General features: G+C 41.2%; 1 protein-coding gene across 1 annotated transcript in view; it reads left to right on the plus strand.

Annotated features, from left to right (window-relative positions):
* The window catches only part of cacng7a (calcium channel, voltage-dependent, gamma subunit 7a), a 36914-nt gene extending 17980 nt beyond the window's left edge, over window positions 1-18934 (plus strand). Inside the window, exons 3-6 of the mRNA XM_023414731.2 lie at window positions 1683-1769; window positions 4309-4449; window positions 13702-13847; window positions 18407-18934. Of these exons, the coding sequence (XP_023270499.1) occupies window positions 1683-1769; window positions 4309-4449; window positions 13702-13847; window positions 18407-18934 (902 nt within the window). The remainder of the gene's footprint in view (window positions 1-1682; window positions 1770-4308; window positions 4450-13701; window positions 13848-18406) is intronic.
* Window positions 18935-27742: the final 8808 nt, after the last annotated feature.

The raw sequence follows: 27742 nt of genomic DNA on the forward strand, positions 1-27742 counted from the left end.
ATGAGCGTAGTGAGTCACCCCCCGGTTGAATTTTGCCTTTAAAGATCATGGTTCTCCAACAACTGTTCATTCATGCACACATCCGGACACAGGACACCACAGATACAAATAACTGTCCTTATTGCAGTAGCTGTCTCTGTGTTTCGGGTCATGATGGTGTTGCTCTGGGGAGGCGGCCATATTTGTGTTTCCCTGTTGTCGGAGGCCTGGTACAAAAGGTCAGAGGAGGGAAACGCTGGTGGCATTTGGAACAACTGTGTGCGTGCATGCGCGCGTGTGTGTGTCTGTATGTATGTGTGTGTGTGTGTGTGTGTGTGTGCGTGTGCGGACCTCACGGTCAACCCGGCAGAGGCACGGTGCAGCAGCATTATTACATATAGTAAAATTATACTTAATACATACACAGGCTTCTCTGAAAACTGTCCTTCACGCTGCAGTGAACTGTCATCCACTCATGGCTCTCTGTGACATAACCCTCTGCCTCTGTCTCTGTGGAGGTCAGGGGGGGTCAGGCGAGAGGGAGCTTCCCTCTGAGCGCTTTTCAGTCTTCACTTTGGGTGCGGGGCTTTAAAATTCCCTAAACCTCATAAGGATTGAACCCATACACCTTAAACTTTCCAAACAGTCCTCGGACACCATGAGTTCAAACATTTGAGCCTTTTTCCTTGAACCTTTGAATGTTTACTTTAGGTGCTGGACTTCTAAATTCACTAGATCCTGAAAATTGAACCCAAGACCTCAATAAATCCAGAGTATAGTTCACTTAGTCCCCGAGATATTTGCCTGAGGAATAAACCCACAACTTCGAAAACATGTGTATGATCCTGTTCCCTTTCCACGGCCACTGTGACACAAAGGCTCTGAGAAACAGAGCTCCTGTGGTTCCAGGTGTCAGAGGACGGTTTTTAACTTTTGAGGGTATGGGTTCAAACCTTAGGTAACCGGTTAATGTTTGATGTCTGACGTCCAAAAGATGGACACAAAAGGCCTAAGAAACACTGTTCAAATGGTCCCGACAAACCTTGAGTCTGTGTGTGTGTGTGTGTGTTTGTGTGTATAACAAGAAAGAAATCATGTTTGTCTGAAAGAAATCATGTTTGTCTGTCCATGTATGCATCATCCTGTTATTTTTATATAGACGTCTTTTTTGTGTTTTGTGTGTGTATGGTGTGTGGGTGTGTGTGTGTGTGTGTGTGTGTCCTCTCTCTCTCTGTGCCTACAGTGTGAGGTTAATCGTTGTGTCTGTATTCAGCTCCTCTCTCTCTCTCTCAGCTCAGACCTTGTTTTCTCCTGAACCTCCTGCCCTCCATCTGTCTCTACCTCTAATTCACTTTCCCCCTCTCACTTCCATTTCTCGGCTTTCCTGTTTTTCTTTTTCTCCATCTTCTCTTTTCGGGGGTCCCTCTGCCCCCTGTCACCTCTCTCATGATTCGTCCTCTCTCTAAATCTCCTTGTTTGTCGCCCCTGTCGCTCAGCCTCGGCCTCGCTGTCTGCTCTCTGTGTTTTTTAACCTCTCTTTCATTGGTGTTTTTTTGTTTGTTTGTTTTTTTTACTCTTGTTTTATTTCCACATGCAAATGTTTCCTTATTGTTTGTGACCCAAAAGACAGCCCAGATAGCTTCCATCCAATCATCCCTTCATTCTTTCTTTCTTACTCTTTTCACTTCCTTTTTCTCTCTCAGGACCTGAGAAGGGCAGATGTGTGGCGTCAGAATATTTCACCGAGCCAGAGATCGAGATCACGACAGAAAATACAGCCAATATACTCAGTAAGTCATCAGCATCCATAGATCAAATACACAGACACATGTTTACGTGTCTACAGTCAGTTATATTCGGTGGAAATATTTGGCCATTATTTACCCCTAGTTGTTTTAGAAAAAGTAGATTTCACCACTTATAAAAAGAGGATTATGTTTTATTTATTTCATTGGAATAAATGCTGCTGCTGTGACTGTTACCATCAAGAACCAGCGACGTGTGACGGAAGCAAATACAACATCACATAGAACAAATCGGTGCCGTTGCGTATTCAGACGTGTGTTCTTATTACAGCTATTTAACCTTAAACTCTGAAACTCCCACAAAGGTCCACAATGAGACGCGAACGTTGCAGAGGTGTGAATGAATCGTTGCAAGCCAGTTGATGCAGATACAAAAGATGTCTCGTGTCAATCAGAGTTGCACGGTTTTAGAATGTGTTATCATCCGGTCGGTCCCACAGCTGACGGCAGTTTTTAGAGCCAGTGTCTGCACATCAGTCAAAAATCATATGCTACAACTGATTGCTATAGTTAGTTCACTTGGCGACAACAAGTGGTGTACACAAAGACGTTGTTATGGAGACATTAGTGCTGTTGCGATGTTGATCACTGTGTAGTTTCACTGATCAATGTCAATGAAACAATCAAGCTAAAACATTATTATCGTTGGAGAAGAAAAAAAGGAAAAAGAATAAAACAGACTAAAGACTGGCAACTATTTTAACCTCCATCAGCTTCCTTTTTACATGGACTTCAAGCTTGTTAGCTGAATAAAGTTTATATATATAAGTTTATACGTTTTTATGTGTCCATCAAAGTTACAAAAACATGAGCAGTGTGTAAAAGCTACGAAACATTTTCACAGTTGTAAACCTAAAGAGCCAGTTTACCACTTTGTTTTTTTTTGGTTTTCGGTTCCTCCCGAAATGTTTAGAACAATTCATATATTTTCACTGAACTATGCATGCTCAGTTTCTGATGTTTAAAACCTGCAGATTCTGTATTTCTGCCAGTGTGTCAGGGGGAGGTCAGCCTTAATGAGCATCAGGTGTCACTGATCGTCTCATCAGGCCACATCGACACACTCCTCTCCTGTCTGCTTATGCAGAAACACACTGTCTCCTCTTACTCTAACTGCTATTTTTTTTTATATATTTAAATACAATATTACTAAACATAAAGTAAGTAATGTGTAATCTGTTAACTATAATGATACCAAAAGCAGCTCTGGCAAAAGAATCAGTGAAGAACTATATTTATTTTTAAAGAACTTTTTTTATTTTTTTCAAACAGTAAATTAACGTCGAGAGCACGCTGAATTTCCCCGCGGAGCTGATTCGTCTTTGAGCCGTTTTTAATGATTTAAGATGTTGACACTGGCTTCAAAGTGCCCCCCCCCCCCCCTCCACCCCCTACACACTTTGTTCCGTCTCTTTGAAGTAAAGCTCAGACTCGTGTTGGAGACACCGGAGGGAAGACATTTGGTCCATTTCACGCAAGACAAATGTCCTCAGGTAGATGCACAAATCATAACACTGTAGTGGCACGGTGGGAGAGATTACTGAGTAAATCACACACCGCCGTGCTCAACATAACCCTGAGTGAGCTCCAGTAGACCTCTGGGTATAAGTATGCAGTGGAAGTTCACACGATACCTGGGTGTATTTGCACATCCATTGTGGATTCGCTGTAGTATAATTTTCCACATTAACTTGTTCTTCAAAAGATGTCACTGCAAAGGAAACACTGAGGATGTTTCAGTATCTCCAATTTTCTTGTTTTTGGAAATTAAAATAAATGTAACCTTGCAGTTTTAGGCAACATCCACACTGCTACGTTTTAGTACACAATTTAAACAAATCACTTTTGCTAATTTCACGCCTGGTTTCCACACTACTCCAGAGAAGGGAGAGTTTTGGAAACGCCGCTGCATCTTCTAGTTTGAAAATTAACTGCTGTTACGTTGGACTCTGGACGCACAGAAACTGAGACCTTTGGAAACGATGATGTAGACACCCATGTCCACTTCCTGATTGGGTCTTACCGGCCTCAACTACATGGTGAAAGCAACATGGATAACAAAATGCATGCGTTACTGACCTTGTTGTTTTTGCTAGCAGCTGTCGCGCAGTTAAATTCTGCATTTTAATGCTACAAATTCGTAGAGTGTTTTAAAAGGAAAACGTAAGCAGTGTGGATGAAGTGAGCCTTCTGATTGGCTCACGACAGGTCAGTGAGTTTGAGATGGTTTTTGGTTCTTAAAACCACAAATAAATCTTCTTATGGATCGACACTTCAAATAAAACACAAGAAAGTGTGAGTGTGATTAGTTGATTCACTGGAAAGTTTCTCAAGGTTTCAAGTTTTACAGTACCAGAGACAACTCCTGCCAGAATGATTTTGACACCGGTCTACAACTTATCTACATCTACATCTTGTTTTTCATTCATGTATTCATCAATATTTTTCTAATGCTAATCTCTGCATGATTGTGTTTTTAATCATGTCTTTTTCTCTCCCACCCCCCCCCACCCCTGTCCTCCAGAAATGGTCCGAACCGCCACTCCCTTCCCCATGATCTCTCTGCTCTTCGTCTTCACCGCCTTCGTCATCAGCAACATCGGACACATCCGGCCGCAGCGCACCATCCTCGCCTTCGTTTCTGGAATATTCTTCATACTGTCAGGTGACGTTGCAGACGCAAGAGCATGCACACTACAAACACTACAAAGACAGCGAGTGTGAGGGGGTTTTTATGTGCTCAGTTTAGAGTTGAAAGACGTAAATAAGACAAAATCCCCTGCGCAGTTACAGTTGTTCCTGAGGTGTAACAGCACTCAGTTCACACAGGCCCTGTTGTTGTGCATGGAAACGAGGTTTGCAAACAAATCAAAAACTAGCACAACACTAATTTTATACTCTTGTAGAACAACCGCAGACTGCAGGCTTTTCCTGTCACGGTTTGTTTCCATATTTTCCAATTATTCTCCTGTGTCATGTAGTCATCGCAAAGCAGCCTGGGAGACGCACCTCAGCACGCTGCTGTCGGAAAATCTGTGGAAGGAGGGTCTGCGGAGAGTAAAAACATTTTAGAGCAAAACTAAATGTGATACAAGCTGTAAATTTATGCAAAACGTAAAATCAAGTGAGCTCCAGCCGGCTAATAGGACAGATGCAGCTCCTCTGAGGAATATTTTTTCTTGCATTTTGGCTGGACGTCACGCAAAGGTTTATGATCAAGTGATTAAACCTGACCGTGAACTCTCCCAGGCTGCTCTCAGGTCAGACTCGCCTCACTTTAAATTGCAAGCTTCACAGTTTGGCGTAATGATGGCGAGGACTTAAAACTCGTTCCAACTTCTCCAGATAAAAAGGCTTTAGGAAGGCGTCACATCAGAGATTTGAGAATCGCTGAGGTTACAGTTTCTGCAGTTACAGTTTCACCTGATTGTCCTGAAACTCTTTTTGCAACTGATTTTTGTTTTTCACATCCCGCAGCAACACCAGCAGTTTGGAGAGCTTGAGCTCTTTTGTGTGTCGTCCTTGATAATCAAATAACATCACAGCCACACGTTATATGACCACAATATATACTATAAGGATGAAAACACCTTGCAGACTTAAAAAGCTCAAGTTATCTCACAGCAATGAAGTTAAATGTAATTCCATCAGTGCAAAGTGTGAAAAACTGTGTCCAGTCCATATCTGTAGATGACAACATAAGCATTAGAAATCCCAGTAATGCACTGACAATGATTTGCAAGTCAAAACACATCTAGATACAGTAGATCAAAAGCTAAAAGTCTAATTCAAAAAGTCAAACCATTTGCATCAGTAAATGCATTTTTCCAGATTAGCTTTCAGTCACTGTCGACAGGTTTCATCAAGGCCTGCAAACCAAAGCATGATTAACATTTTTTATGGTTATGTTTGTGCAAGTCAAAGCATTTGGTAAGGTTTATGAAAGACTGTGGTCTTTCTTATTATATAATCCGGTGGTTCTCAAACTTTTTCACATCAAGGACCCTACACTGACACAAATTAGACCACTGACCCCGTCTGATAAGATTTGTGCTTTTTATATGTGTGTTTAAACCCTATGACCAAAATAGTCAAACCTTCTGTCATTGTGTTACTTATTGATGGAATTATAGTGTAATTAGTATTCCCCTTTTTGCTGGGGACCCCCAGGAAACCCCTCCAGGACCACTGGGGGTCCCTGAACCCAACTTTGAAAACCATTAATATAACCAATAATACGGGAAAGGTTCAGTAGACTGCAGATGCATGTCTCATTCTCAACTCCCTTTTTTTTTTTTGCATGGACATAAAGGACAAAAGGACAATTTGTGGTGGAAAACAAATTTGGTAACAAGTTTGCAGTATTAAGATATTTTAAAAATTTTGTGCAGATAATTGTTACCCAGCACTTGTGAAGAATTGGATGAGATGGGACCCTTTGACTTATTCAGTATGTACTTTTCCCCAACCGCAAACTCTTTCAGGAATCTAAACCTAACAGCATGTCAAAAACTGTGGTCTGTGGTCAGTGCAACCACCCAGTCCAACATCCTCTTCATCACTTCAGTACAGGTTAGGGAGTCACACTTTGTCAGGCAGCAGTTATGTTTCTTCCTAAGTGTCTTGTATAGTGTAAATCAGTCTGGTACAGAAATGTGATCAGTAGGACACAAAGAGAAAAGAAAACTTGCAGGATCGAGTCCTGTCTGTCAGAGTGATGAAACTCCTTGTTGCTTAAACAATCATTGCTGCAACGACCTTGTGAAAGCGACAGACCCCTGATTCATCAGGACTACAGAAACAGGCAGTAAGAGGGAGGTATAGTATAAGGATCAAACTCCTCAGTCGCCCGTCGGCTTAAATAAGGTGTTAAAAAGCAGCAGAGCAGAAGAGAAGTTGATAAAAGTCAACATTCTTCAAGGTTAATGATAAGGAGACAGCTCAATGGAAGGGAGACTCTGCACCTCTTCTCTCCTTTTCCCAGCTGACAGCTTTTCAGACTTTACCTTGTTCTTGCTGGTGGCTGAACAGTGAATGGGATTTAATTCCGAATAATTGCTCTCTGCCGAGGAAGCCGCAGGGCACCCGTGATATATTTCACTGCAGGTTAAAAAAAGTTTCAACTTAAACCAAACAGTGCAGACTTTATTGTAGTTTGACATTTCAATCAGAAAGTCTTTAATGAGGAGGCTGGTTTTCTTCAGGTTGACACCTTTTTGGTCTGGGCTGAAAAAATATCCCATAATTTCACTGCAGTAAATGGAATGGACACGAACCTTCAGTGCAGTCAAATTCTATTCCAGCCACGTAGCTGAGAGCCTCAAGTGCTGAGTGGAAAGTTACTGGATGAAATGTTTGATCGCATTTATTCTTTTATAGACCCACATGGGAGTCTATTAAACAAAGAGAGAGAGAGAGAATTCTTCAACTGCACATCCATCCAAATAATTTTGTCCACACAAACATTAAGACTGTTTGATGGTCAGTTAGGTCCCAGTGTAGTTGAGAAAAAAGATATCTGCAGGAAAAACCCATCACAGCCAGAAGATACAGTCTGAAACTGTTGCTACAGACAAACAACAATATCTCTTATAGGTTAACATACAATACCTGTCAAACTGAACATTGTAAACACATTTGTGAGAGTATGAAGGAGTACACACTAGCCAAAAAAAAGCCCTCAATGAGCTATTTGTAAGTTTTGCTATTGCTACATAGCTAATGTTAGCATTAACAGCCAGTCTAGAAGAAACATTGCGAGTTCAGCATCAAACATTTGTCTTTACTCACCAACAGCTGTCTCCATCGGGGGGGAGCAAACCTCTTGTTTTGCTTCTATTTCTTTTACTTCGTTTCTTGTACTGAAGTTAGCATGCTAACCAGCTAGCTCGGCCTGTCTCATCACTTTCTGATGTAGCATCCAGGCTGCCCTGAAGAAGTTGCGATCCTCAGAGGACGTATTATAACCTTTTGTCTTGTAAACACAACGATCGCCGAAGCTCTTGTGAAGCGACAATCACCACTACCAGGTCCCGGCAAGAAACCAAGTTCAGCAGCAGAGAAAACGTACAAATAGCCCCTTTAAGGTGCAACATTACAACACTGTGAAAGCACAGTACATTCTGACAGGAGTACTGTATTTTGCTTTATTCCAGCTGTGTAGGAGAAGGTTGCTGCAGCCGTGACTATACATGTGCATAAGTATCATGTATTGATGATGCTTCTACTGTGGCTGTACCAGGATGTCACAATTGTAACTGACTGATGAATTCAAGGTTACCACAGTTGATGTTCAGTGACAGAGCAAACTACAAACTTTTCACAGCCACCACTCAAGAACTACAGGGATGGGGGGGTGTTTGATAGATTTTAGGTCGAGTAGCATTTGCGCTACCACTGTCAGAATTGTTGCAACACATGACTCCACTGATCTGCTTGCTTTAGGCCTGAAGTCAAACCTGGCTTCCAAAAAAAAAAAAAAAAAAAAACATCTCTCTCAGAACAAAGTCATTATCCATCTTCTTGTTTCAGTCATGGTGAATGAATAAACAAACTCTCCCCTGTAGCGTTGCTGAACCGAAACTGTGAAATCCTGTGTCTCATTTCTATCAGAGTCCTGTTGGGAAGCAGAGTAAGCGCAGCCAACAGGGTGGCGTCACCTCCTCATATCGCTGCGAGACAGCTGGGTGAGGTTTCCGGACGGTTACCTCGAGTACAGGGTCGAGCGTTCAGCTGATGAAGTAGTTGTTGGGATTTTTTTGGACGTTGTTAGTCTCCCTCTCTGTCTCCGAGCAGACAGGATGACATCATCCTCCTTTTTTTTTTTGCATGAGGGAGCTTTACCTCACAGATGCTAGCTTAGCATGGTGGACTGCTGACTGGACGCTTGGGCGGTCGTGACAAACATGATGTCATAGGAATGTCACGGGGCCAAGGTGGAGATGAACGCATGCACGCACATACACACACACACAACGTATATACAAAAAAAACTAGCCATGCAAACATACACTAGAGAATTAGAATTTGAACTCCATATTATTCTCTTCTTTATATTTCATTTATTTTGTTATATATTTTTATTTTTTATATTTCATTTTGTTGTATATCGGAATGTTTTACATTTATATTAGTATTATCTTCATTGTATTATTTATTTTATTAAATCTAAAAAATATATATTATTATGAAAAAATCACATGTAAGGATGTGAATTTCAGGCATTTCAAATTTGAAAATATTGATTTTACACTAAATATTCTTGAAAAAACATTTAACACGTGATACAGTCACAGTCATACAGTCGTGTGGTTTTTGGACATTCCACATGTAATGAAAAATTACATTATATAGGGAATTGTTGTTTTGACAGAATTAGAAATTATATTTCGATGGCTTATTGAAAATTGACAAAAACGTTACTAGTGTGAAAAATTGTATAGATTGTACCAGACTTTGGCAAAAGTATATTACAAAGATGTGAGCGCATTATTCTTTTTTCTTTTTTTTAAAAGAAAACACAAGAAGTAATTTCAACTACCAGTAATTGTTCAGCAGCTTCTGAGAGGAGAATAAAAACCTGTTTTCTGTCAGAGATTTCTGTTTGACAGTTCACTGAGCCCAGAAATCGATGGACATCATTTCACCTCTGAGATAACTAAATGACAACATTTAAGCTGGATGTTTATTCCAATAGTTGTGTTTTTTTTTTTTCTTTTCTTTTCTAGTTGTTTTGTTAAAGAGTTTGTTTTCCAAAGGCAACGCTGCAATTATTGCTCACACAGCAGGGGAGTCGGAGACAAACACAGAAATGAGTGCTGCTTTAAAATCATGACACATGATTTTGCAGCAGAAACTGCACTGCCTGTCTCAGTCAGCCTTTGTGTATATTTTTGTCATGAAAACTGCCCATCAGTCGCAGAGCGCCCCGAGGTTCTAACATGGTGGCTGTGGACCAGCTGTTTCCTCCTGTCTGTCCTTCCTCCAGTGATTTCTCTCCTCTCGTTCTCTCTCTTTTTCTCCCTCTCTGGTGTTTTTCCCCCTCTCCCTCTGTGAATGTGTGTGTCTGTGTGTGTGTGTGTGTGTGCACGTTCATACACACGTGGTCCCCACACAGTATGGCCAGGAGGCTGCTGCTGCTGAGATGAGCATTCAGCCACAACACTGCCATCTCATGGCAAAATAGGGGAATTACACCTTTCTGATTTTCTGTTTTCCTCCTATATTTAACTTCTCATTTCCCCATTTCTTGGCTTTCTGTGCTTCCACTGTTGAAACAGTCCTCTCCCATATCTCATATAAAGAACAGAACTAACAACATTAAAAACAAAGAGAGCCCAGAAGCACAACTAGGAACCGGAAGTTTCAATCACTTTTCATGTTGTCCAGCCATTTCCTGCTCTGTAATTTTGCCTTTAACTTAAAGGTGAACACATTTATTTAAGTAATTAAATTGACAGGCAGACCACACAAGATACACATTTTACATTTAAAACATTTGTTTAAGCTTACATGTAGAAATAATAAAACAATGTAAACTGCAGTCATTTGTCAAAAATGAAAGGAAAACAAAGAACACAGGAAAATGTTTCCTCCATCGTTTCAATCCAACAAATCTGCTGCCGTCTGCTTCCTGAAGGACTACGCGTCTCCTGCTTTGATTAGTCCCATTTTGCACAGCTGTCACACCAAACAGTCTCACTGCTGAACAGGTATTTCCAATCAGGACCAGATGGTGCTCTACTAATCTGTTTTCAGATGAAGCTTCTCTGTTTGGTAAAACACCAATCACTTGTCTTCCTACGTTCTTTCTGTAGATTGCATCTGCAGGCGTTTCTGTATGCTTAGATTAGGATGTTGAGTGTAAAGCTTAGTTTACGTGTACACCTCTCTTGAGTAGGTTCTGAATCCAGCATACAGTGTAAACATATGGCCAAATCAACACTACAATGGGGCCCAGGAACAGAATTCTTGCGGGGACCCCATTAAACCTCAATTACTTACTACAGTGCACATCGCATACAATGTACACAGCATTATCCCAACTTTATTTTTCCAAGATATCCAAAGCCTGCTGTGCTGAAACACAACATGGCCCCAAGTTTGCTGGATGTCAGTTCATTTGTGGTCATTTTAAAGACAAATTTACATGGGAATATGCACCACTAAAGGGTTTGAGACTATATTTGTACCCATCTATGAGGAAGGGCCCCTCAAATTAGGTGATAATTTATAACCCACTTTAAGGAATGTATCATTTTATTTGGTATTGTGCTGTAGAGGTTGGTAGTCGTCCAGTAATCCAACCCTGACGACTTGTCGTATAGTCGGTCCCTCTTCCTTATCCTTTAAACTGAACTGCATATCTCGCACTTTCAAATTTTACATATTTATGTTTCTCTATGTACTTTTCTGAAGATGCCGTAGCTCCTATTGTATATACAACCAGTGTAGCAATGAATTTATTGTTTGGGGCTACATTTGACCCATTGATGGTTCCAAACCTCTGTATAGTTGGCTGTATAGTTCTTAAAATCTGATTTATCTGATTGTTACGAAAATCGTTAACTGCTAGCAACCACTGCTGTCACCACCGCACCACTAGCAATCGAGAAAGGAGACAATTGCCATGGAATCATAGTAATTCAATTTAGGAAAAGGGCTTTGCCAGATCACAAAATATGATTCATAATCTGTGTCCCAAATCAGGGGGCGCATCTTTCAGAGGCTGTATTTGAAGACTGATTGCGTCACAGTGGCATGACCAGGCTGTCCCATTTCGAAGGTTCCTTCAAATGCGTCCTTCTTCTCCTGGGCAACCAAGGCTCCGAAATGTGGATCCTTCGTGGCCCAACCTATCCCAAGATTCATTGCGTGCTGGTAATGAAAATAATATGGCTACAAACAACGCCGCAAGCCCAAGGATTACACTTTTAACCCTGACCCAACCCAAACTCTAAAATATTGGGTTGCAGCTCAGTTCAACATCTAACAGTACAAGTGTTAAAACTAAGGGCTTTAAAACCTCAAGGTTGCTAGGCGACAAGAGCCACACTTTGCAACATGACGGTAAGGGCAGGCACAGCTGGTGACGCAAAGCGGAAAATCCTCCGTAGGCCAGATCGTCTCAATACGGTTCGGCCTTCGTGGTTTATGGCGGCTACAAAGGGCCACACCTTCATAGACTGCGTCCCCTGAAGGATGTGGCCCCTGAATTGAGACACAGCTATAGTGTTCCTAAAAAAACAGATATAGTCTAGTCGAAGAGGAACCAGCAGCAGTACAGGCTGACTAATCACAGCCCTTGTGGTTTTCATGTTGTATCTCAGTGACCCAGACATGTAGCTACATTTTTAAGGAGGGGCACATCAGCTTTGCAGAGCCGCCGAGCCTCTGCGACACCCTGACACAGAGGCTTAAATCCAGCTTAACACATTTTTGTAAAACTCGGCCGGTGTTTATTTATGTTGTTCCTGTCTGCACAGTGTTGTATGTTTTTAATATCAATGGTACTTTCAGGAGGTTTTCAAAGGGAAGCATCTTTGCTGTGTTTAGTGTGTCAGAGTTTCAGTGCTGGAGGATTTTGGAGGTCAGCTGCAGTGGTTAGTCTGTCGACAGGGGAGGAGGCACTGACACACTCCTAATGAGGATTCACTGTGTGTGTGTGTGTGTGTGTGTGTGTGTGTGTGTGAGCAAGTCAGTGAGGACTTGTATGGTTTAGTGTGTATTTGCATTTATGCGTGTCTTGTGCACTGATGTTTCTGTGTGTGTGTATGTGTGTGTGTGTGTGTGTGTGGGCCCTTGTTTATCTCTTTACCACAGCGCAGCCTGTTGTTGGGAATTTCTCAGCCTATTTACAGTACAACCAGGACACGTTATCATTAGCTATTCCAGCTACACAGACACACACACACACACATACATGCAAATACAAAGAGACTAAAGGCCCATTCAGATAGGATTATATTACAGGGTAATGCTCCTGTTTGGTTGTCCAGTTGTTTGCAGTTCTCATTCTCTCACTCCTCAGTTGGTTGAGGCCACTGTCATCTTCAGTGATCTTTAGCGGGCTGTGACACGCATCCTGCCTATGGATGAGCCTGTTCATGTGTTAGCCCATCCAGATCCACCCCTCACATTTCACTCCTGCCTCTTGAAGGGTGTATTTGCATCTGCCCCTACAACACTTAGTTGAAGCCTGAAAGAGTGATCCAATAGTGGCCAGGTTTCATGGCAGAAAGGCATTAAAACATCCAAACGAACTTCTCAGAACATTATCTTCTCCTGTGCTCACACTGTAGGTGCTCAGTATGGTCCAAACACTTCCCTCGTGCACAACTTTGTACATTAGAGAACCCACGTTGTGCTCTGCAGGAGAACTGCACAGTTCACTCAGTGTGATCAGACAGGGTTCAACCATACAGAGGAGCAGAGCAGCGTTGTCCAGTTGGGACTGAAGGGTTGTCGTCATCTGCTGCAACTGTACAGTCTTCTTCTTTAGTGGAACTACACTGTGTAAAGGAGGAAGCTTAAAGTGAGGCGAGAAGGATTGAAAGTAGCAGAAAATTGCCACCATCTTAGCTTAGAACTGAAAGACTTATTCCATACTATATAATCAGTGGTAACTCAAACACTCTTAGAACCACTGATGTTATCTTTCATGAAGGGTATCTCAGGCGGAGCACACACTTTATATGGCGTACACACAGGTGAATAGGATGAGGCTAATAAAGTGAATAGGCCTACTGATGACTTGTTTCTGTATCCATATGAGGAGAATATTTGATGCTCAGAATTCTCCCTCCCTGTTCAGCGCCAAGACAAGACTTCCTCAGGTGGAACCTGTACCTGTAATAAAAGATTTCTGTGTGTGTGTGTGTGTGTGTGTGTGTGTGTGTGTGTGTGCGCGTGCCCACAGGTCTCAGTCTGGTGGTGGGTCTGGTCTTGTATATCTCAAGTATTAATGACGAGGTGATGAACCGACCCAGAGAGCCGGAGCAGTTCTTCCACTACCACTACGGCTGGTCCTTCGCCTTCGCCGCCTCTTCCTTCCTGCTCAAAGAGGTGATCCACAGTACACACACACACACACACACACACACACACTCACACACACGCACACACAGACACACACGCACAAACACACACACACTCACACATACACAAACACACACTAGAACACACACACACACACAGACACACACACACTCACACACAAACAAACACACTCACACACACACACTCACACTCAAACACACACACACATACAAACAAACACACTCACACATACACACACACACACACTCAAACACACACACACACACACACACACACACACACACACACAAACACACACACACACACACAAACACACACACACATACACACACAAACACACACACACACACACACAAACACGAACATATGTAATCGTGCATGAACATGTGGGTATACTGCGTGTGCATAAGCACTATCTAGAAATGCACACAGATAGCACAAGAATGCGTACAACACATACAAGTGATCACATTGGACAAAATACACACACACACACACACACACACTGCAGATGCACCCAAGTAAACACAACAATACACACCGAGCAGTTCACAGTGACACTAATGTGTCTTGATGCTTAACATTTACTGATGCTACGTAATTGATAAAAGACTTAATGTGCACAGACACACACACACACGCACACACACACACACGCGCGCACACACACACATAGTTTGTTTGAAATCTGCCTTGGATGTCGACCAACCGCCATTTAACTAAACACACTCCACCATGTGCACAAACACAGATACACACAAACTGCTTGTAGCTTGCTTAAATACAGACTTATTCAGCTAAACACGCACACACACACACGCACACACACACACACACACACACACACACGATCACACATACACACACACGCACACACACGTTTAAAAAAGTGCCTGCGTAGGAGCCCGTCATCCTGCCTGCATCAATATTCATAAATGTTAATAGCTTGAATACTTGAGGGCAGCAGCTCTGTCGCAGCACAGCTTCATATGCATCAGAATATTCCTCGCTGGGGGTGGGAGGGGTGGAGGGAGGACTCTCCTACTCCTCCTCTTCTATCTTTCTCTTCATCACTTTGCTCCTCTTCTCCTCATGTCTCTCCTCTCTCTCTGTCCTCTACTTTTATCTCGTCTCTTCTTTCTTCTTCTTCGTTTATCTGCGGCTCTTTAATCCTCTGTTGTCCCGTCTCCTCTCTCCTTCTCTTATCTCCTCCGCTCTCCTCTCGCCTCCTGTCCTTTCATCTTATCTCCTCTTTTGTCTCTCCCTCCTCTCCCACTTCATTATCCTCCTCTCTCTTCTCCTCTGCCTCACTCAAACCTACAGTTCTCTCTCTACTTCCTCTGTTGTCTTCCATTTTCTAATCCTGTTTTCCCTCCTCCTCTTCTCTGATCTTTTTCCCTCATCTCCTCTGTTCTCCTCTCATCATCTTTCCTCCTTATATCTTGTCTCCTTGTCTGATCCCATTCTCCTCTTCTCTCATGTTCCCTTCCTCAATCCCCTGTTCTCCTTTCCCTTTTTTTTATCTTTTCATATCTCCTTCTAGTCTCCCTCTTTTCTTGTTTTCCTCCTCCATCTCCCCTTCATCATCTTCTCTTATTATTACTCTTTATTACTCATTTATCCTTTTATGTATTTCCTCATTTTGTTGCTTGCTCATTTTTTTTCTTTTCTTCCTTTGTCTTTTTCTAATCATTTGTCCCCTGTTGTTTTATTTTCTTCTTCTCTTATCTTCTATCTTCTCCCTTTTCCCCTCATTCCCTTTCTTCCCTCCTCTCACTTTCCAATAAAATTACCTCATCCTCTTCCTCCATATTTTTTCATCTTGTTCTTCCACATCTCCTTTTCTAATCCTCTGTTCTCGCTTCTGTATTTTTCTTTTCTCGTCTCCCACTTTTCTTATTTTCCCCTCTTCATTTTCATCAACAAACAAAAAAAAAACTAGACTCACCCTCCTCTTGGTGCCAAGTTGCGGGAAATACGGTCACAATCTCCCCTTCCTGAGTTACAGCATTGAATAACGACCAGAGGTGTTTCTTGTAGAACGTTATGATGTCACAGTGAAGTTGACACACGTCTTCACTTCATTTTATCCTTATAGATATTTGAGTTAAACCGTATCATAATTGGCCAAAGACATGTTTTGTGACATCACAATGACCTTGACCTTTGACCTTTTACCACCAAATTATATCCACTTCATCCCTGAGTCCAAATGAACGTTTGTGCCAAATTTGAAGAAATTCCCTCAAGGTGTTACTGAGATATCGCCTTCATGAGAATGGGATGGACGGACGTATACAGACAATGGTGAACAATGGTATCTCCCTTTGGTTGACCAGAACTGGCTCGTCATGGTGTCAGTGATGTGCCTGTATATTCTAGATAAAGCTGGCAGGTTTTCAGAAAGGCTATATGTGATCTTTTCAGGAGGAATACAACTGTTCACGTTGTCTAATCACCTAATCTAATGAATTAGTTGAGGATCTGCTGACATCTGTGAAAATTCAGCAATGAGCAAAGTTCAGAATCTAATGAGAAGATAAGTCCCGTGATCTCGGTCAAGGTGTCACAGAAGCGCTTCACCTTTGTACAAAGCCAGGTACAGTGCAGGAACGAGCTCTCGACCTCTACACCACATCCGAAGCTCATTTCTGACAAGTCAGGTTTGGATTTTGGTCGTTTCAGTGGGGTGAGGTGTAGTTGATGAAGAACCATTCTGTACCCGGCATTGATAATAATCAAATCTGATTCTAGATTTTCTCCTTTTTTATTTATCTCCTCCTCTAATCCTCTGTTCTCTTTCCATCCTCCTGTTTTCTCATCCTTTCATCTCACCTGCCTCCTTTCTTTTCTCCCGTCTTCTCATGCCTGGCTTTATCTCTTCACTCTCTTCCCTTCTTCTTCTTCTACTTCTTCTTCTTCTCTTCTTCGACTCTGCACTAGAGCTGCAAAACACACAGTTAAAAACATACTGTTTCTCCCTCACAAACACACACACACACACACACACGTTCATCTGCGTTCTCAAGTTTCAGGGCTGTTGTAGCGATGATGTTGTGGATGAATAGTGAATGAGCTGTGAATGCTCAGCGGATGCGCGGGTGAAAAACATGAATACATTTTTGATAATGGTTCATTCCGCTGAGGAGCGCCGAGCCTTTTTGTCGACTCTCTGCAAAATTATCATGAATTTATTGAACCCCCCCCCCTGATGGCAGCGTGTTGCAGTTCTACAGAGAAGGATGATGCTGATTCTGGTGTTTCATAAAAGCTTTTTACATCAGGGAATTTGCAGAAAAACTCTGCAGCTCATTTTGATTCCCGTTGTAATGCTGGTGTCGATGTTTTCATGCCTGGAAAGAGGCGGAAACATTCTGTTCTCCAGCTGACATTCTCAGCTCTGACATCACACTCTCTTTTAGAAATGGTCTGCAACTAAAAATGTTATTGATACCTATTTATTTGAATGTATATGAATATCTCACAAAGATGACTTGTGAGATATGTCTTCATTATCCAACCATGCTGCTTCTCAATGCACTGTCAATATAGTAATTCACATAAAACACATAAAATCAGAGCATAACAATAAAAGCAAGTCTGTTAAATGTAAAGTACCTACAAGAGTGAGTCATAAAGCAGCAGAGGAATGAAGCCAAATACCCGTTCAATTCATAAACACAGTCATAAAAGCTAGAGAGCACACAGGGGAGTGCAGACCTCCTCCACTGCTCCACAGTCCTCTTGTATAGAAATATTTATGTACTTATTAATATGTTTAAACCCTTATGGATCCAGATCTGCACCAACATACACAGATTATAAAAAATCATGAGTTGCTTTTCTTTGTCTTTCATGTAAATGCTTCATTTCTTATTGTTCGAGAGCAACTTAAGACCAGACGAGCTGTTTCTTTTGGTCGCCAGCCAGTGACGTCATATCCTCTATGATCACGTTGTGTCAGAATTGACTTTTATCCAGTTTTAAGCCACATTTTTAAGAAACACGTTTAAACACTACGGCAGATGAAGGATTTGAATCATCGGACGTCTGGCTTTTAAGTTATCAGAGAAAAAAAGCTGAGTAAGCTCCCAAGACATGTTGTGTCCACCGGAGAGCGCTGCTGATTTATGAAGTAAAACTGCCTTTTTCAGTGTTTCTATCTATCTATTTTTAATCCGCTGTTTGTTATGGAGTGGAAACCTCTGCGAATAATTCGACTGCCGGTGAAAACCTCCTGAATGTCTGACACTGAAGGAATCCGAACTGAAGAGCTCACTCCCATGATCCCACGCTGCTTCACAACATCACTAAACACCGTCTTTTGTTACTGTTTTGATTGAGAGACTCTTAGCAGCAGAGGTTACAGACTGGTCGATGAACTTCTCACCTTGCTGCAGCGATGCAGCACCTCTGGGTGTTAGCGATGCTGGAACAGAGCTGCACCCGCCTCTGTGGCTGGGTGCAGTCAGGTGTGGTCTGTTCTACTTGTGACCACACTCACCTGTGATGTGAACATTGTACCAGGTGAAATATTTGTGCGTGTCTGTCTCTCTGTCTCCCAGGGTGCAGGAGTGATGTCCGTCTACCTCTTTATGAAGCGCTACGCGGAGGAGGAGCTGTACAGGCCTCACCCCGCCCTCTACCGCCCCCGCATGTCCGACTGCAGCGACTACAGCGGCCAGTTCCTCCATCCGGACTCCTGGCCTCCACCGCAGCGCGGCCGCAGCGCCTCCGACGTCTCCTCCGACATCTCCATCCAGCTCAACCAGACTCCGCCCCAACAGCAGCCTCCCAAGGGGGGCAGCAGCTCCCAGCAGACGCCCTCCTCTTCCGGGCCTTCGTCAGCGGCCAGCTACCAGCTCCAGCCGGCCTCGTCCTCCTCCACCTGCTCTTCTTATCCACACCCACTCCACCCGGCCGCTACCTCCACCCTACCCAGGGCCTCCCACGCCCACGCCCACGGTCATCCTCAGCCCCACCCCCACCCGAGTGGGCCCCCTCCCCAGTCCCTGCCCATGGCGGCGCCACCCTCTGCCGTTCCTCCTCCTCGCTATCACACGCACATGCGAATGAGCGCCTCGCCATGCTAGGCTACATACGCAGGGGGAGGGTAGGGGGGGCACAAGTCGGGGGGGGGGGATTAGATCGGCTCTGTCACAGCTCTTACACATCACAAGAAAACACACACACACAAACACAAATCTTGTACCTTCAAAGTGTGTGGGAGGAGGGAGATGCAGCAGGAGGGAGGTTTACGGAGATCAAGAAAAAGAGGAGAGAGGAAAGAAAAGAGGGGAGGAGGGGAGGAGAGGAGAGGCAGGTGGGCGGAGGGATGACTCACCCGCTGATGCCGAGCCCGAGACAAAGACAGACACTCAACGAAACTTTTAACACGCTGGGAGGCAACATGGGAGGGGAGGAGCGAGGGAAATGATCATTAGTAGCAACAAGACGTTCGTAGGGTTTGTGACGGGTACATTCATCATCAGGGCCGTGATACACAGGCAACAGTGTGAAGCAGCACAGGAAACAGGAAGCTGAATCATTTCAGTCCATTCATAAAAAGAACACAAAAAAACTTTAAAAACCATCAATATATCTGATTATAAATGTATTACCCTGTCATCAAACAAGGACTGAGGATACATGCTTTTGTTTGAAAAGCACTAGATTAAAAAAAACGAACATTATGATCATCCTGTTTTTGTACATCCATGGACATGGTTGGGAAAGTTACTTCATTCCATCTAGATTACTTTCTAAATAAATGTTGAAACCTCGAGAGTGAACCCGATATAAAAAAAAAAAAAGGAATCATACATCAGAAGCAGACAGTTGTTACTGTGGTAATGTTCACGAGGGAGAGGATAAAGAAAACACAATCTACAAACAGACTGCCCTGCAACACACACTGGCAGGGACACACTGGTTCAACTTCATTACACACACAACAGTGAATGTCCCTGACAGTGAACATGACAAGCAATTCACTTTTTAAAGAAAGTTCTATCCTGTAAAGCGAGAGTTTGTTCAGGATGTAAAAATGATTTTGTTTTTTGATTCTGTTCATACCCCACTAATATAACACCACACTCTCATGCAGATTTGGTCTGCCTGCATCTCTTTTTAAAAATATAATTCATATAGTTTTGCATCTGCCGGTGTATTCTGTGTCATTTAATAGCGTATTATGACTGGCTGATGTGTCATCAGTCACCAAAGTACTAAGCTTGCTCCACATCACATGACTGTGTCCCACGGTAAAGTCTACAATCAGCAATTTTGGATTTACAGCCACACACTTCACCACATTCTCAGCAGGGGCCTTAAGATGGCAGCAAACATGGCTGATGTGGAGTATGTAACAGTAATGTCTCCTCACAGTGATGTGGGTTCAGTTACAGCAGTCTGCCACCACTGTATCGGCCTAATTAGTACTGATTTAAAATAATTAACACTACTAATAATAATACTAATAGAATATGTTGAAATTTATTTTGCATATTAATTTTTTCATTCATGTATTTAGTTGGTGTACAGTGTGGCTGTGGCTCAGGTGGTGGAGCAGGTTGTCCGCTGATCCCTGGATAGGTGATTCAATCGCCAGCTTCCCCAAACACAGGTCTACGAACACCATAACATCATCATGTGGATTGTGATCCGCTGTGATCCCTATAGAGTGCTGCAGAAATTAGTCCAAAGCCCGGAAATGGGTTTTTGAGCGGGTTTTTTGGTTAGATGGCTGAAATAATGTCAACACAAGCTCAAGACCTTTTCACATTTTATTCTAAAAAAATATGTCAATAAATACCCCAGTTGTGATTTCTTCTCCGGCCGGTTGCTAACAAGTGGCTAAATGAAACTATAGAGGTTGTCCGGGACATTAAATGTCATCACACCAAACATGAAAGCCGACCTACTCACCATCTCCGCCTTTACTGCCTCGTTGAGTTTACACTCATACAAACTATCACTACCTTTGTAAGAGGAAAGGCTTTTGTTGAAGCGGTCAGAGCTAAATCGAACTGCAAGTTAAAGTTTAGTAGTTTTGACGTTGAAGCCATGTGACCGTGGTGTACTTTGTTTTTAGCCTAAAATCTGTTTGTTTTGTTTTTTACTTGGTTGTATTTAGGCTTCAAAAATCATAAAGTGGTGTTCATTAGTGAAGATTGTCCTGCTGAACAAAACATGTCAGTATCATAAGCTTCTGTTTGTTGCAGAACTTATTTTCTACAGGAATCCAAAAGCCTATGTAAAAATCCCATTGGCTTTTTGTAGAGGGAACAAGGGTGATGCTAACATCTGGGTTAGCCTATAATAATATGATATCTCTGCGGCACTCTATCGGGAGCAGCTGAACGGCACCAGCAACATTTATTTTGTGAACAGAAAACCTTATTCACATGGAAAAATGAACAATCAATAAGCTTGAGAAGATTAAGATTTTATTTCTAGATCATGTTGCTCAGCCCAACTGAAAACTTTTTAATTATAAGCTCCAATAGTTTCATTAGTAATAATAATTTTACCATCAATTATCACATTTATCTTTATGATTTTAGTATAGAACACAATGGTGTGTTGTGTTACTTCCCAACCTTGTTCATGGAAATCTGCGTTACAAAGAAATATGAAAAATACCACTATGATACAGAATATCTATATTATTAATTGTCAGTATTGCTTATAACTTTTGCCCATGTACCATGACCTAAAACCACAACAACTATTATGTACACACCCACAGGTAAACTGTATATGCATATAGAGATTTATACTCCAACTGTATAGAAATTATTCTTCCCTCTCTCTGACATTCTTGCTGAAATAAAAGTTATGAAAACTGAATCCTGTACGTCCGTCACGGGGTGTAAATACCACAGTACGTTTTAGGTGTTTTAGCCATTGAATTTTCTAAGCTGTTTGTATTTTGAGAGGGAAGCTTTGGGGATGAATGTTCAACATTTTGTGAAATAAAACCGAGGACGTGACTGAAAGACTTTTTAAAGTGTCGAGCACAGTTGGAGAGACTGTAAGTTTCCCCGGTGATCACCCATGGTACAATCGAAATGGATGCCTTGGACTTTTGGCGCTGTTGCCATGGAACTGAGAATTGAAACATTTATTTAGGTGTGTGCATAATAATACGTGAAAATATGAGAAACCAGACCTCTTAAAGCCAGGTTCTGATTGGATTCCATTTGAATCTATTCAATTTAGAAAATAATCAAACCCTGCTGTGGGAGAGTGGTGGAAGAGAGTAATTTATCATTACTCAGAATGATAAATTTCCAGTTTCCAAAAGTAAAGTTTATTTTTGTTCAGTTGAATGACAATGTGCTTCCTGAATTGACAGAATTGAAATGGAATCGAACTCTTCCTGGTTTTATATAAGAAATAGAAGGTTTATAGATAAAGAGTAAAGACTTGGCACTTTGATTAACACGAGCTTACATGGGGAGCAAACTGAAAACCTGAGTGCACTGTAACAGATGGCCTTGCATTCCAATTTATCTCCTGTTTTAATCTATTATTAATGTAATTAGCTCATTGAAATAAGACACTTTCTTTGCATCAGTAATTTTAGTTATTTCATATATTTTTTTCAAAAGAGACAACAAGAAATATCTGAAGGTCTAAAAAAAATCCAAACTGGTCAGAGTTCCTATTATAACAGCAGATCCATTATGTCCTATTTTCATTTTATCTGCATGAAGAAATGGTACAATAGTATGTGGATCATTGAACATAACACCTGTATCTGATTGTTGAACCTGTCGTTCCAAAACCATGGCCCATGGACTGCAATAACACCTCCCAGTCTTTTGTGAAGACTTATACAGTACATTATAACCCATTCAACCACAAGTGCATTAGTGAGGTCCAGCAGTAATGTTGAGTTAAAAGGTCAACACTGGCCCTGTGTGCAAAAACTCCTGATTCATTTGAGCGAGGTTGGTCCAGTGGCAGAGCAGAAAAAACACAACACAGCGGGCTCCAGAAAAAACAAAAAAACATGGGGCCATTGTAAAGTCAAACCTGGTGCAGCCGTTGCCAAAATGCAGAGTGGCATCATCTGCAAAGAGAGATTATTTTATAACATAACCTGAGTTTTTCTACTGTTTCCCTCATGATGGTTACAATGAAAGACATAATCATTTCCAATGTGATAACTTTCAAGAGGTGTAAACTTCTGTGAAGGAGTATTACACAGCACTGTGCAGTGTGGACTCCAGTTGATCCCAAAAGGTGTGGGTATAATTGGTCAGGTGATCAGGACTCTGTGCAGACAAGTTCTTCCACACCACCATTTCTTTATGGATCTGACTTTGTACAAGGGGGCAAACTGTTATAACAGACACCGAAATGCAAACACAGACCAGGAGACTTTGGATTAGCGATCCAAACTGGCAACAGTAGATGAGGACGAGGCTGGACGTGGCAGGTGTTCTGATAAGCAGAGCCCAGAATTAGCAGAGTTCAGGTGAGCACAAAAACAAACAACCAGAAGGCAAAGAACTACTGTACCGCATTGGTGACTGAACAACCAGGCAGAGTCTGGATGAATGAGCCGAGGTTTTTATACTACAGTGGCTTGTAGAGTTGATTAGCTGATCAGCTTCAGGTGCTCAGGTTGAACGTAGGGAGAGGGATGCTGCATTGACGTGCCCCTCAGTTGGTCCCATTCCCTAAGTTAGGAAGTCATTCTTCCGACTTAGAATGTGGAACAAACATGGATGCTACAGAGAAGATGTGCTGTATTTTATTGCTCAGAGCGTTAAAATAACACAATAGTATTTGTGTTACTTATTATAAGGGTTACTGTTAATACATAACTTTCCTAGCTAATCTAGGTCACTCTATGTGGACAGCAACTGGTGGTTACAACCTAATACCAAATTACAAAATACATGATAGCAAAAACTTGATATTCAATTGGTGAATTTGCACCATTAATCAAAAACTTCTCGCCATCAAGCAAACATTTACTTTTGTCCACCATGACGTCAACAACTTGGCAAGTCATGTACCAAAGTTTTGGTCGACTTTCTGAGTTTTTGTTCCAACTTGGGGAATTTCCTCCGTTGGAAAGAGAGGGCTAAAGCTGAAATAGCCTCAGATCAGAAGGTACAGTGGTGTCCACATATTTTTGTGCGAAAAAAAAAAACTGCGTCAGCAGCACAAGTTTTTCAGTTTGACTCCCATTGAAGTTCTCATGTTGCACATTGACTTAAAGTGACAAACTTAAAGATTGCTTGTTTTTTTAGCATATTAATGACCATGCCTGGTACAGGGCATTGTTTGTAGCCATTTTTAGACCTACGGGGGAAAAATGTTATGCTTACAACCTGTGGTACTGTTCACAAAAAAACAGTGTAGCAAATTAAACAGAGGCGTTAGCATCTTTTATGGATATTTGCTATGTGAAAATGAAATAGAAAATCATTTAGCAGCTGAGTATGAGAGCTTTTGCTGATGTTTTGAGATGTTTATTTTAATTGCCAAAGCTGAGCATTCATGCTGTGTAGTGAGCACACACAACCATCGCAGACACACAAACAGACATACACACAGAGATATATTTATGTAGCTGACTTCTGAGGAGGTTTTTTTTTGTTTTTTTTCACAGCAGAGAAGTAGAGCTCTGATGCAGTGAACCACTTTTTGAAATGTTTACTTCCTATTGTTCAACACAGACATTTCTTCAAACTGTGATTTAGGTGTAAATATTCACACTGTACACGCTGTATGCAGTCTAACCCAGATGTGTTTACATTATAAAAGGTAGAAGAAAATTCAAAAGTTTACATGGTCATCTTTGTTTTGAGTCAAATGGCATTCGACTGACTCAATACCTGTCAAAAAACGACCATATAACACGTGAGTTTAAATCAAGAGTTTGTTTTCATCATTCCTGCAAACATGCAGTTTTGCAGGAGTGAGGTTTTTATCTGCAGCAGTGTGTTTGTTAAGTTTAAAACCAATAAAGCTTGCCTCGTTCCAGCCTACTCTTTGTTTACTTTTTTATCGTATTTGCTCATTTAAGAAAGCTAATTAGGAGCAAATTGATACCAAAATAAATACAACCCATACTTTGGCTACATGCTTGTTTTCTTCTGGCCCAGTATACACCCGGTTCGACAGCCCGAATCTGGCCCATATATAGGATGATTGTCAGATGCTACTTCCAAATCTGGACCAAATCTGGCACAGATGTGGAAGTATATGACCCAGGCATATGTTGGGCCAGAACTTTCATTTTGCTATTTGCTATTGCTACATAGCCAACATTAGCTTCAACGTTAGCGTGAACAAGTTACCAGTCTTGCCAAGCGCTTCAGTCATCATTGCATTTACAGTGCAAGAGGTTATAATACGTTTTCTGAGCAGCTACTTCTCCAGGGCAGACTGGATGATGTAGTGACTCAGTATCAGAAAGGGTTGAGACATTCTAACCGGGCCGGAGCTTTCTGGTTAGCATGCTAACTTCAGTACAAGAAAAAAAGTGATGTAAATAGGAGCAATAGTAAACAGCTGCTACTGCTAACATTGGCTATGTAGCAATAGCAAAACATATAAATAACTATTTGAACACACTTATGGGATGAAAGATTTATAGCTATTTAGAATTGCCTGTTACAAAGTGCTATATATTAACTTGTGGGAATAAAAAAAAGATTTGTTTCCATTTTGCCAGTCAAATACTTAGGTTCCTGACTTTTCTTTTTCTCAGAAATATTCATAATTCATTTTAGTTATATTTATACAAAGGAGCAGCACATTTTTCAGACAATATGCTGGTACCTAATTAAAAAGAAAGTCTAAATGCCGTTAGTTTAAGCCTTTGAGATTAATATTTAAGATGCATTGTGGGAGATATAAGGTACTTTTGACCTATTAAATTAATTTTCTTTTAATTAAGTATGATTAAACTGATTCATTTAGTAATTTGCATTAACTAACTTGCTTAAGCACTTAGAGAAATACATCAGGGTCACAGAGCTGCTCTTCATTAGAGATGTTCAAACACGGATTCAATTTGTTTTATTTTTACCCACTAATTACTCAATTTGTTCCTCTGGGGCACTGAGAGTGTCCTGCAGTAAGTTCAACAAACAGAAACTAAGAATTTGATATTAGTTTGATTGTAATTAGTTTGGAATATTTTTACATTACATTATCATTTGTCTAACTTTCCATCAGAGAACATGCGATGTGGTTTTAATGCAACAGAGATAAAATACGAAATAAGTCACAAAATGAGTCACAAATTGATTAGTTAACAAAACCAATTTGCATGTGTTGATACTAGCACTTATGTAACAATTACAGGCCTGGAAATAAAATGCATTGTTGTGCATTATTAAAGTGTGAGTCAGCCTTTGCATACACAACACATTTGCTTATTCAATAACACTTTGAGGTTGTATGTCTGTGGAATATTAAGTGATGCTGGATTATTATAATTGTTTATTACAAAACATACCACATCATTTTAGTATCAGAGTATAATGATTGTTCCTGTCACATAATACGTCACATAATATGACATGGGGATGGGCATACTGTTATTTGACATTTGTTTATTCAAACTTTTGAGTGATGGCGACTTTGGAAACTAGGGAATTACCTTTAGTAGGTTTATTGTAGATTGTTTGACCAACACTTAAAAGGTCTGATATTTTACACTTTCCGGTATTTTATTTCAAGTGTTGATCTGCAAGAACATATATTTGTGGTTTTAAGAAGTAAAAACTTTCTCAGTGTAGTTTTACATCTCCTCTCTGGAGCTCTAGTAACAACAGGTCGGTGAGCCAATCAGAAGAGAGCCTCTCTTCTCATTGGTTGACTGTTTTCTGAGTGTTGAATAAAAGTACTGCAGATTTCAGATAAACACTCAGAAAAAAAACAAATCCTGCAAGGTTAGATGGTGGGTCCGGGTGGGCGGGGCTTGGGGCTTGGCTGAAGATGGTGTCTTCTTTGTTGTGACGTCACTAATTTACAGAAGTCCTGACAGCTCATTTTGAGGTCATTTTCTGAATATAGGCTGTGTGCATTTCTCTGTGGACTGAGCCCTTTGATGCATTCACAATATTGATATAGAACCTAGACCTGATTTATAATCAGACAACACATGGAAATCTACCTTTATATTATATGGGACCTTAAATCATGACATCAGGAAAAATGGTGTGTCCCAGAACTACAGAGGAACATTAAGAAGGCAGTCTTGAATTCATATAATATGAATTTATTTTCTGTACTTTCTTTTCCTGTATTTTTTCCCAAAAGAAAAATAAATCATGCACAAATCTCCAAACAACCTACTGTTTCAAACTCAACAATCAAACTTTAAAACATTAACAAATTAGGCTTTGCAGGTGTTTGAGAAAATGTAGTTAATGTATTCAAGGTTTTCCTCAACGTACTTGTGAATGTGAATAAAAACAATGTGTTTTAGTATGAAAGGTGTTGGAGGTGTTTTCATTTAAGCTAATTAGACCTATTTTCAGTGTGAACCTTGCTGGATTGCTGCAGATAGTCCGGGGTCAGAGGAATCATTGGTCCTGCCTGACGTAACAAGGTTTTCAGAAAAATGTCAGTCAAGTTTGTTATTTTCACACCTTGACATTCCTGACAAAAAAGTCTAATCGGCTCAAATAACTGAGCACACCTGTGTGGGTGCACCTGGGTATTCAGCGCAGGTTTAAGAGCAAACAGAGCTGTTGCTAAAATTCTCTGGTCTAATTTTATTTTGGACAACCTTTTTAGCCCTTTGTGATTTCAGATAACTGGTCTAATTATAAAGTTGGCAAGTTCCTCTCAAACTCTATGTTGCTTGGGAGTGAGAATGATGTAATGCTATCTGTCTGCACCACTGAGCTCACAGCTGCACT

This window comes from Seriola lalandi, unplaced genomic scaffold, assembly GCF_002814215.2.
Source record: "Seriola lalandi dorsalis isolate HSWRI2012SDOR001 ecotype SW California unplaced genomic scaffold, Sedor1 jcf7180002054538, whole genome shotgun sequence".
Lineage (NCBI taxonomy): Eukaryota > Metazoa > Chordata > Actinopteri > Carangiformes > Carangidae > Seriola > Seriola lalandi.